The sequence below is a fragment of the Mus caroli genome, unplaced genomic scaffold (genome assembly GCF_978045245.1).
Source record: "Mus caroli unplaced genomic scaffold, Mus_caroli_1 scaffold_3, whole genome shotgun sequence".
Lineage (NCBI taxonomy): Eukaryota > Metazoa > Chordata > Mammalia > Rodentia > Muridae > Mus > Mus caroli.
Window position 1 is genome coordinate 40378577 of NW_028227258.1, and position 12308 is coordinate 40390884.

Consider the following 12308-nt stretch of genomic DNA (forward strand, 5'->3'; position numbering starts at 1 on the left):
GGAACTTACTGCCAGTACATCTATTTTACATCCCATGCTCGGTGCCCAGCAACCTAGTACCTAGTATGCCCCCTCTTTCTGATTGTTTCCCTTTTCCAGGGAGTTTGCATAAGCTTTGACAGCTTCTAAATGTCCTTTTCTCTACTTTGAGTTCATATTACCTTTTCAAAAATAAAATACTATTAATTGGTATATTTTTATTTCTCTTGTTAGACTGAAAAGTTAACTGATACTCCAGTACCCTAAGCAGACTAAGAGTAAAATGTTATTGATGTGAACGAACATGGTCCCATTTCTTATTTTTATTGCATCAGTATTACACCTCATTTTGGCTTAGCCTAGGCTGAAATTTAGATTTAATGATTGTTCACATAAGTGAAAAATTTTCTGTGAAAGGTCAAAACAGTTACCATTCAGATGGAAAAGAACAAATTACTGTACTGAAAGAAGATCTGGGTATGAAAAGAATATTGTCCAGCCACTTCACTTTTTATTGCCCTATTCTGTTAGGACTTCATAAACATGAATTGAATCTAGTCAGCATTTACAAGGGTTGGCCATCCTCCACTGTTTAATAATCCAGCCCATGGTTAACTCACACAGGCACACAGATTGACATATGGGTGGGACTTTACAAATTTGCCGGTGACATTTCCCCTGGTTTATTCATCTGTATGAGTGCCAATCTAATTTCATTACTGACATGTTTAACCTTTGTGAAGAATCTCTGTACAGATACAGCTATACGGATATGGGCTGCCTCCAAAGTTCCAAAAGCCAAAAGTGTGGCCTGTTCCTTCTGCAGAGAATAGTATCAGTGACAGGAACAACAACCAATCACCAACAATCAAGGCGATAGCAGCACCGTTTCTTAAGCATTGACTGCGGCCAGGCTGTCAATTGGACACCAATTTGGATGATGACGTCATTCTTAATCTCATTTTCATGAACTTCATCCTTGGGTTATGCTGACCATGTCCAGTGTCACGTAGCTAACAAATGGAACATCTCAAATGCGAAGGCAGGCTTTCATGGACAGGACATGTTTTTGTGGTATATAGCACACAGGGAATACAGTCTTGTCCTGCTACCAGATGCCTACAACTGCAGGTGCTACCAGCCTCTGATTCTCTTATTTCATTCTGTACGCCCATCTTCTCAAAACAATGTATGATAAGCTAACCTCACACTATTCATATATTAGACATAGCCAGAGATTAACAATACTAAAAACAGAGTGACTGCACAAAACATACTCAGGAAAGACATGGGAATGTTTCCTGTCTTGAAATACTTGGTTGCTTGTTCACCTCCAAGGAAGCATTTTACAATTTCTTGACATATGACACTTTCTTGGCATACAGATTGCCAGAAGCACTACTCTTGTGCTTTGGGAGTTGAGTTAACTAAGGAACTCCTTTCTGCACATACAAACCTTGAGATAACATGATAGTTAAGCTGATGAAAGATACCTGTCCATTGAATAAGCTAGCTGGAAGATAGCATGTTTAGCCTTGATACACTGAACACAGAGGTGACTCATGTCCTGACTGGAGAGTGAGATGGAGGCGATTTCATTTTGCTTTACCTCAGAATGGTGCAGAATTTTAAACTATAAATCATTTCTAGATTTTACACTTAATATTTCCCAGCCACAGTTTACCACTGAACAAATGGCTGAAACAGAAACCTCAGGTAGATGTCCAGAGGAGCCTACTGCTGTGTGCTGATACATCAGTATCATTCCCAACTTTAAACCCTTATTTCTTTACTACATTTTAAAATCAAGTACTTTATGTGTCTTGACTTGCGAACTCCCTCACATATTTCCTACCAAAGTGTTGACTTAAATAAGCCAGCATATTGACTGGGTTGTGGTTTGCCCTTATACTTTATTAGAAGGACAACCAAAGGTTGTAGTTTAGTGAACATCTGACACTTGACAGAAGTTCTGCTCTTCTTGACACAGATTGTCTTCCCTGAGATAAATCGAGAAGGAATTATCAGTGTTGATTGTGCCAATGTGAGGACTATGGAGAATGCAGCCTGGATCCCCTCCCTCCCTCTGGGAGCATACAGATTTAATTGTTGAGTTGAAACTATTCGAACAAAACCACAACCCATGAAAAACTATTATTAATGGAAATGATAATGGGGCCTTTTTGTATCATAAGCCAATAGTGTAGATAGAAGGGGGGTGTTGCCGGAAATTAGATTTTTAAAAAGAATCGACAATCCCTAAGGCAAATCAAGACTATTTGACCAGGTGGTGGCTTTGAAACGTTCTTAGAGCAACAACAGTGCACATGTGTGTGTGGTTGTTGTTGATTGCCTTTGAAACAGGGTTTCACTAAATTTCGTCATCCTCTGGAGGAGCTGGGGCCCAGGTTCTGACTTATCATTTAAAAATAATATACAATCTCCCACTTAGTGACGTGAAATTCCAGGAGGTAAGGGCAAGAGGCTTCTTGAAGGGGACGCGGCAGATCTGGAGGAGGCATGGAGGACACCTGGACAGACACAGTTGGTAAGTGTTGGAGGAGGTAGGGAAGATCAAGGGGGGGGGGGGGGTGCTGGCATTAGTGGCATGCCGGGAACATTTTCTGAAACCAAATGTTGCTGAGGCTATGATACAAATACATTAAAGGAGAACGGAAAACATGTTCTATGATATTAAGACCTTTAGTTCTTTGGAAAAGAGTGATTTTTGTCTAGGGCGTTTTAACATTTTCATCCCCTGTAACTAATGCTAACTCAATTGGCCTCCTCTTTCCATATCCCCAAATGTTGGAATACAGGAACGCTTTCTGCCACCTTGCTCAGCCTGGGGCCATTCCCACGTAGGGATCTTGGAATATATGTTTTTCCTAACAGATGCACAAAAATTACCAACCCAAATGAGAATCACCTTTTCTTCCTCTTGGCCTGATTGATTCCAGGTTTGTAAGCAAACACTAAGCTGGTGAGCAGTCCTTAATTAGGAGATGTTGTTATATTTTCCAAAGCAATGGGTCTTGGCCAGGTGGGTAAACTGTTTGAGGATGGAGAGTTTGCAAACGTGGGTCTAGGATGCAGCTATAAAGTCTTTTTCTCTAGGGCTGAGAGGGCGAAGGGTGCCCGGGCCGGGCCTCGGGTTGGTCTTTTGTGGTAAAAATGCGGCTTGAGGTTGGAAGGAAGAGTGGAAGCAGCCTGAGAGCAGCAGGGTTGCAGTCCGGGCTAGCCTGAGGCACACACGGTGCAGGCTGCCCCACTCACACCGCCCACAGAAGAGAAAGAACCCAGGCCAGCCAGCCAGCCACTGCAGCCGGCACGTCTCCGAGGGCGGGAGGCAGCGCGCGCGCGGGCGAGCGGGCGGGCAAGCGGGCGGAGGCAGCCAACGGCGGAGGCGCCCACTCCCCCGGTCCCTGTGCCCCGCCGCTCGTCTCCCGCCGCCGCCGGGCGCCCGCGCGCTCGGCTCTTTCCGCCGCCGCGCGCTGCCCCGTGCGCTCCGGCACCTTCGGCAATTTCCGTCGGGCCCTGGCCGCCATTTTCTCGCCGCTTGTGTGGCTCGCTGGCTGCGTGGCTCGGTTCTTGGGAGCGAAGCTTTGTCCGGTTCGGCAATGGACGGGTAGGTACCGGGAGCCCGTGAGGAGATGGGCGAGGGAGAGGAGGCCGGCGAGGCGGCGGCCGGGATCCGGGTCGGGTCGGGTCCCGGGAAGCGGGGCTCCGGCGGCCCCTCCCAGGCCGCGCCGCCGTTACCCAACCCCCGCCCCATCACACACACCCCTCCCCGGGCTTCCCTCGGCCGCTCCGGCTACCGGCGCGAACCGCAGCCGCGGCTGGGAGGCCGGGGAGGCCTCGGGGCTGCTGTGGGGACGCGGGGTGGCCCGACTGCGGGGGATGGGGCGGGAAGCCCGGGGCGGCCCTGCCCCCTCGGGAGCCATGTCGACGCCGCGGGGAGACCCGAACCCTGGGGTGGCGGTGGCGGCGGCGGCGGCGCGGGCGCGAGCGGGCCAAGCCACCGAGGCCTGTGCGGAGCGCGAAGCCCGAGCGAGGCCCGCCATCCCCGGCCTCGCCCGAAACGCCGCGGCGGGAGCGCCGAGAGGGAGCTGCGGGGAAGGGGAGGGCGCGTGGCGGCGGGAGGGAGGAGGGCACATGTCACACTCCTTTGTTTTCATCAGAGTCTGGGAGCGGGGGCGGGAGGCCATCGGAATGCCTTTACCACCACAACAACGACAACAACAAAAATCCGAGGCTCGGCCCACAGGGCCCAGAAATTAAACCATAAACAAAACAAAACCCCCACGAAGTGTTGGAGAGGCAGCATCAGTCACATGGGCAAAGGCCACAAGCCACGCAAGGCAGAGACAACAGATAATCCACACAGGGTTGGCCTTCCCCCGCCCCCTACTCTGATTAGTTTCTGGAGGAAAAATAAATAAATAAAAACAAACAAGACCCCCCCCCCCCCAAGCAAATATGGAACATGGATCGGAGTCGTGTTGCATCTTTCGAGAGGCTGGGCGTGAAGACAGGAGGATGCTGAGTGAGATGAGAGAGCTGTGAGAAGAAAAGAGGAGGCTCACCAATGTCGCGCCCTTGTTAACTCCACATCCCGAACGACCCAGTTCAACTCATTGTTCAGAGAAGGGGGGCACAGCTCACAGCCCGCAGAGGGGAACGGGCACGAAAAGAGACCCAGTGAACATGAACTGTTATTAAAATTGAGTGTCTGGATGTGACGAGTCTAAAAAAGTAAAATCCGAGTTTATTCAGTAGTTTATTACTAGGTTATCAGTCTAGAGTTAGTTATCTGGTGTTTTAAAAGAGATAATAAAAAGGCTTTAAACATCATTGCCACAAATTACCTTAATGGGATATTATTTACCACAGGAAATGTAGCTTCAGACATGTGAATTCTCTCCAGACAATTTTCCAATTCCCAGATTCTGTTTAGGTTACCAAAGAACTCACTCACATTGCTGATGTCCGTATATAAGCACGTTAGGAATAGTATAGTGTTTCTGCATTTTCATCTTGCTGCTAAAGGTTCTTAAAAATGATCATAAACTGACTGAAACATCTCATGGTTCAAAGTTATTTCTAAAAAAAAAAAAAAAAAAAATCCAGGTAAATAATAGTTAAAAAAATTATCACTGAGCACCTGTGTATTGCCAGGGCCTGGATAATTTATGAAAGATCTTAAAAGTTTCAAAGTTAAGGAATGATCATTAGAAGAATAAGAGGTTGTTGACACTTTTCTTTTTTCCTTTACAGAATTGTCACTGAGGTTGCTGTTGGTGTGAAGGTAGGAGATTGTGTTTGAAAGTAAAGTGGAAACTGGGGGTGTTGGATATGGTACCATTGTAAAGAGTGGAAAATTTCAGTTAGCCTTGACAACAAAAGCCAAGCTTAAAATGCTTCCTTTAATTTGTAAAGTCAGAGTATAAACAACAGTACAGTTGGATATTGTTAATGACTGTGGTATGTTAACTACTTGATAATAAGCTGATTTTTTTTTTAACCTCTTTAAGTAGTGTTAAGTTTGTTAGTTTAAGACAGTTTGATTAAAGTGAAATGTGTGTGCTAGGCATGGATCACACTGGTAATCAGTTGTCCTGACATGGAAGGAGGACTCAGTTGCTTTAAGTACTTGCAGCTTGAGTTGTTGAAGAGCTTTCTTGTGTGTGTAGGTTTTCCCCTCACTTCTTGGGTGGAAAAACTGCTGAGCCCTTACAGTTGACTCCATGCCTACCATCTGGCACTTCCTTGAAGGCATAGATAGACCTTTTAGTGTCTTGGTGCATTACAGACTGTTTGGTTGCAAGCCTTTCCGCCTTGTTAGGACAGATGCTTCGTCTTTTAACTCATGCCCAAGCCTGTAATAGGATTTCTCCTGTCCCTCACCTTAATTATAAATACAAATATAAAACCCCATGCATAGAAATGCCCTTAGGAGAACTGTAAGTGAACCTGCTTTAGTGACACCTTCAGTATTTTTCTTGGACTTTAAAAAATTATGATTATGATGGTTTAATCTTCAGAATAGGTTAGGAGATGTTACTGTGTTTTCTATGATAATGATCTAGAGGCCCATGCTTTAATATTGTGAAGAACATTTAGTTTCATTGACAGTCATGTTTTTCAAGTTGCGATATTAAGAGCTTTGAAGTCAGGAATAGGTCAAGAGTACAAAATGTCTTGATACTGTAGTTATTATCCAAATAGATTTCTTCTGTGAATTATATAAAAGAATAAATGATTATAAGGTACTTTGTCAAAAATGAGTTAACTGATAGCTCTGTGGTCTGTTACTTGAAAATTGTATAAAAATATTCACTACCCATTCTAAAACGTTTAATATAAAATTTTGTAAAGTTAAAGTTCATTTTTTATCATTTTCAATTATATTCATTAAATTCTTATATTGTTTGCAGAAGTTTGTACAGCACTTAAACTTTCTTACAAGTAAATAGTTGTAAAGAAAGTAATATATGTGCATTTTTAAAATAATTGAAACTGTAGTATCCATTTCTCCTCATTCACAGTTCAGTTGCTTAGGTGTAGATGTGTTAAGTTTTTCATTTTTAAAAATTACTGATTTGCACATTATCATGCATTTCTTATTTTTTGTAGAATTCTTGACCTTTTCAAATTTTTATTTTGGTATGACATAAATTGCCTATTTTTAAAGTATGCAATGTTTCCTTTACACACACACACACACACACACACACACACACACACACACACACTCACTTGAGTGTACCTACAATCGAGGTAGAAACCTATTACTCATAGGAATGCCCTCCTGCCCCTCTGTCATCCCCTTTGCCTTGCCTTTCCCCAGAAGCGAGTGATCTGCTTTCACTGCAGATTTGCTTGTAGTTTTAGAATTTTAAATGAATGGATTCAGGGAAGTCTTCTGTTGTATTCTACTCGGCAGAAGCTTTTAAGTTATTTACACAGTGTTAATGTTCTCTTCTCCACTGTTTGCTTAGTGTCATCCTGCTATATGGTAACTAAAAACCTGTAGTGGGCATTTGTGTTTGGGGGTATTATAAAGTTGCTATGATCATTTCTGCACGTTTTTGTGCACATATGCTTTTATTTCTCTTGGGGTCCATTGTTAAGAATGGCTGAATCATATGTTAGGCATATGTTTAACTAATTGAGAAACTGCAGCCTCTTTTCTGCAGTGGTTGCACCATCTTGCCACCACCAGGGTATGAAAATTTCAGTTCCTCCAGAGACTTGTCAGTGCTTTTTAGTGTTTAGTGGGTGTGAAGTGATAGTTTAATTGTGGTTTTAATTCTTATTTCTGTATAGTATCTGTTATGAGTATTTTCAGTGTGCCTTTTGCCAGCTGTTGTTCTCTTCTTCCTTTTGTTTTTTTTGTTTTGTTTTGTTTTTGTTTTTGAGACAAGGTTTCACTGTATAGACCAGGTTGGTCTCCAGCTAGAAGTCTGACTGTCTCTGCCTCCCCAGTGCTGGAATTAAAGGCTTAGACTACTATGACTGGTATATTATAGTTAGGGTTCTTTTTTTTTTTTTTCTTTCGAGACAGGGTTTCTCTGTATAGCCCTGGTTGTCCTGGAACTCACTTTGTAGACCAGGCTGGCCTCAAACTCAGAAATCCGCCTGCCTCTGCCTCCCGAGTGCTGGGATTAAAGGTGTGCGCCACCATGCCCGGCTTTAGTTAGGGTTCTTTAGAGGAAGAGGATTTACAGAATGAATCAATGCCCACCTCCCATATATACATATACATATACATATATGTGTGTGTGTGTAACTTTATTATTAGAGTAGCTTATAGGTTGTTGTCATAGAATTTCTATTGCTGTTAAGTTACACTGTGATGGAGGCAACTCTTATAAGGAAAACATTTAATTGGGGCTGGCATAAAGATTCAAAGGATTAGTCCATTATAGTCATGGCAGGAAGCATGGTGGCATGCAGGTAGACGTAGTGCAGGAGAAGAAGCCAAGAGTTCTACATCTGGATTGGCTGGCAGCAGTGGGGGGCGGGGGAGGGGAGGGAAGGAAGAGGGAGGGAGACAGACAGACACAGAGAGACATAGAGAGACACACATAGACAGGGACAGAGAGAGACACAGACCTACCTGGTTTGAATCAAAGCCCCTCCGCATTGTCACCCTTCCTCTAACAAGGCCACACATCCTCCTTTCAAATAATAGCTTTCCCTTTGAGTCTAGTGGCCATTTTCATTCAAATGACCACAGCTGTGGTTCTGTTAGTCTAACAGTGGTTGTCTCCCAGACCAAAAGTCCAAGAATTCAATAATATTTAAGTCTCAGAGGCTCCTGTTGTCAGCTGGTCCTGTGCTCACATCAGAATCCTGAAGGACTAGGTTCTATAATGCCAGTGAAGGAATGCCTCAGCAAGATACGTGAACTTGCCCTTGAGAACGAAGGCAAACAGGCAAAAAGCAAAAGTGTCTCCTCCATGCCCTTCAAATAGGCCAGCACCTGAAGTTAGGTCTTCTGACTTCAAAAGATGGAGATGTGGGATAGGTCTTCCTGCCTCCAATGAATTAATCAAGAAAAACCCCTTACAGGTCTACCCTCCAGCCAGCTTGGGTTTGGTTAACTCCAGCCTAGTCAAGTTGACGACAATCACGGATAGCCATCACATCTAGCTTGTTTATTTGTCCATGTTTCTAAGATACAGTTTTACTTTTGGATTTTGTCAGGCTTCATTCTGGACTTGTTTTTATTAATTGAGTAGATTGCACAAATTTCCCATTACCTTCCATTCTCTATCCAGTACTTGTGAAGAGCAGTAGTTACGCTGCTAAACTCCATTTTAGTTAGTTAACTTTTTCTTTTATGGATGGTTTAGTTTGTCCTATTTAAGCCTTTCCTACCTAAAGTAAAGTGATTTATTCCAGTTTAATACTTAGGTCTCTTCTCCATTTGGGATTAAAGTTTTTCAGGACCTCTGTATTTTGTTACATTGACACACACACACACACACACACACACACACACACACACACGCAAGCACACACACATCAAAAACCTAGAAGGAAATAAGGGGGTAGAGAGGAAGACTACAGTATGAGAAGCAGGGAGAAGAGAGAAAAAGTCAAGAGTCCCACAAAACAGGTTGAGAACATGGATTGAAAAATTTTATTTTAGATATTGACATTATTTTTTCTAGCAATGCTAGAAAATGCGTTCATTAATTAGTCTTGCAGCTTTGTCAAAAATAAGTTGCCTTAAAAAGCTTTCCTATGTATGATTTTATGTCTGTCCTCTCTGCTGTGGACCGTTTTTATCTATCTAGATGTCAAGGGCATACTGTTTTAAGCATTAGTTCCATATTAACTCTTGAAATCAAGTTGCCTTGCTCTGCCAGCTTTGTTGGTTTTGCAAAGTTGTTTTGGCCCTGCTGCGTCACAGAAAGCATACTGGAATCCTGCTGTATTTGGTTTGAATTGGTGAAGCAATTTGAGAAAAACTGACAACTTAATATTGAATTTTCCTATCAATGACAAAATAAAAGTTTATTTCTTCATTCACATAGGTCTTTCAGTCTTTATGATTTCACTGTGAAGTTTTATATGTTTTTTTGTTTGTTTTATGTTGAGTTCATCCCCCAGTTAACGTGTTTTTAAGAGTTCAACTTTGATTGTTTGGGGCAAGAGTTTAGAAATATGATGTGTTCTTGTTCTTGCTTTCTGCACTTTTACCAAATTCAGTTTGTTAATCTGATGTTTGTTTCAGATTCTAACAGAATTTTTACATTAACCATTAATGACCAGCTGTTTGGTTGCCATTTTTTTCTTGTCTGTGGCCTGTAGTAAGTTGACAGGAGGTGGTAAGAGTAGCCAGTGTTACCTGTCCTTTGATTTAGGGTGAATAGTCTATCTTCCTGAGTCATGAATTTAAGCTCTATGACCCGTCCATTAAGGAAGGAATGCCATTGTAAAGTGAGGCTCTGTAGGTCTGGGGCTTGCTCTCTCTGTGGGGAAGTTGTAAGTTACATACTGAGCATACTTTATGATTTCTATTGTCCTTCTTTTTTCCCTTTTTGAGATAGGATCTTATTGTTATTTTTCCAGCCTGAGACTTTTCTGTAGATGAGACCTATAGGAGTGTCAGGGCTGCCTTCTTGGGAAGCTGGCACTACAGTTGTGCGCCTCTGCACTCAGTCCTCCTCCCTGCTTTCCAGTTTAGAACCTGCAGGCACTTGAGCGCTCTGCTTTCTTACACCGATTATTCGTGTGTTGTTTTGATTATTGATTCATAGTATAAATGTTCTCACTTCAGCTTCATGAACTTTTCTGTCAATTTTTTGTCTTCATTGGTTCTTTTTCCTTCTTTCATTGCTTCATATGAATGTATACTTTTCCTTTTTAAAAAATTTTTATTTTTGATTTTTTTAAATTAATTAATTACTTTACTTGAGACAGGTTCTCACTGTGTAGCTCTGACTGTCTCGGAATTCATTGTGTAGACCAGGCTGACCTAGAACCACAGTTGTGCTCCTCCCCTTCATGCTTTCTCTACCAAGTGGTTTTACTTGCTGCTCTGTTGCTATGACAAACACCATGGCTGAAAAAGCGGCTTGGGGAAGAAAGGTTTATTTGGTTTACAAGTTAGTCTGTCATCAAGGGAAGCCAGGACAAGCTAAAGGCAGGAACAGAAAGAAGCAGAGACCATGAGGGAGACTGGATTTCCCATAGCTTGCTCTGTCAGCTTTCTTATACATCCTGGGGCCACCTTTCCAGAGGTAGCACCATCTGCAGGGAACTGGGCCCTTCCTGTCAATAATCAACGAAAACGCCCCATAGATTTGCTCATAGGCCAATCTGATGGAGACAGTTCCTCAGCTTAAGTTCCTTTGTCCGGGGTCTCTTCTCTCCTGTATGTCAGATTGACAAAGCCTAAGCACACAGAAACCTTTTCTGATTCAGGGTTTAGCTATTATATCCCTCTTAGTGATGCTTCTATGGCATCCCCTAAATCTTGACTTGCTTTTCATTGAATATGCTGTCTTAGATTTTGTTTGTTCCTATTTAATACTGCACATTTTGTTGCAGACTTGTAAATATGGCTAGATTTATAGCAGTTGGCTTTTGTTTGTTTGTTTGTGTTTTTGTTTGTTAACTAAAACTCAAGGTCTGTTTAAAGTATTCCTGTTGTTAAGAGTAGCTTGCTTTTTTACCAAATTGGATTCTGCTCTAAACATAACACATTCATCTCTAACTCCCAGTTCAAGTTGTACTAGAGGACTATTGAATTCTTCATCATTGGTTTGCTTTCATGAGTAATAAAATAATACCAAGCATGTCTTTTTTGGTAATAGTTGAATGTAACTTGTTGTTTGTTTTTTAAATAAGGTATGTGTTTTAAAAAGTTGGGTGTTTTAAGATTTTGATTAAAGTCTTTTTTTAGTGCCATAGCATGTACTTTGTGCTACAGGTTTTTCTAAAAATGTCAAGTTTTCTAACATAATATCTATTGAGTGCCAGCTCTGTGGAACATAGACTTGTAAACAGTGTGTTGAGTTGTATTCCATTGTTAAGTTACATATTAAGTAGTTCTCAGTTAATGCATAATGACTATGAAAGTGTCTTGGGCTATGTTTATAATTCATGAACAATTTAGCAGTAAGTAAAAAGATAAATACTGATTCTATTTTACCATATTCCTATTTGTTGGACAAACAAAAGATCCAGTCTGTAGAGGGATCCCATCTCCTTGGAGACTGAAGGTTTTAAGTAAATGCCATACAGCTATGGTAGGGACTTTTCAGTGACACAGTGGGCTCCCTGGAAATAGTAAGCTGTTCTTCCTAGTAGAGGGGTTGAGAGGCCTGGGAGGCAATGACAGGTCTGTGGTGACTGGCAGAATTTCAGTCATTTAGCACCAAGTTTAATACTTTGAATGGTGTTTTTCTCCCCACCCTCTTTCTGTAAGAGTACTGGTCAACAGTTTTTTTCTCTCAATCTAGCAAAACAAAGTGAGTCAAAATATAAAGGATTATTGTTGGTTTTTAACATACACTTGTTAAATGAACCTTATTTTAATAGAAAAACCCTACTTAGTAACCTACCCCCATTCCACCTCACCGCCATACGTCACAACTCTGAGAAGTCTTTGTGTACCACTACCAGTCAGTTAACTGGAAATGTAGAGAACATAATAGACCACAGTAGACTATAGCAAACAGTTGCAGGCCATGGGCAGTTCTGTAGGTTCTATAAATGTGTATCAGTTCTCTGCAACAAATGAGAGGTAATACTTAAAAGGGTAGAGTAGAGCCAGGCATGGTGACGCATGCCTTTAATCCCAGCACTCT

General features: G+C 42.2%; 1 protein-coding gene across 4 annotated transcripts in view; it reads left to right on the plus strand.

The window, feature by feature from the left end:
* The first annotated feature begins 3390 nt into the window (after positions 1 to 3390).
* Ptbp2 (polypyrimidine tract binding protein 2) overlaps positions 3391 to 12308 on the plus strand; it is a 64897-nt gene continuing 55979 nt past the window's right edge. For 2 of the 4 annotated variants that reach the window (XM_021157893.3, XM_021157894.3), the window contains exons 1-2: positions 3395 to 3607; positions 5257 to 5287. In XM_021157893.3, coding sequence (XP_021013552.1) covers positions 3600 to 3607; positions 5257 to 5287 — 39 coding nt within the window. In that variant the 5' untranslated portion in view covers positions 3395 to 3599. Of the gene's footprint in view, positions 3608 to 5256; positions 5288 to 12308 lie in introns of all 4 variants that reach the window. The other 2 variants (XM_021157892.3, XM_021157891.3) reach the window with 2 other exon arrangements.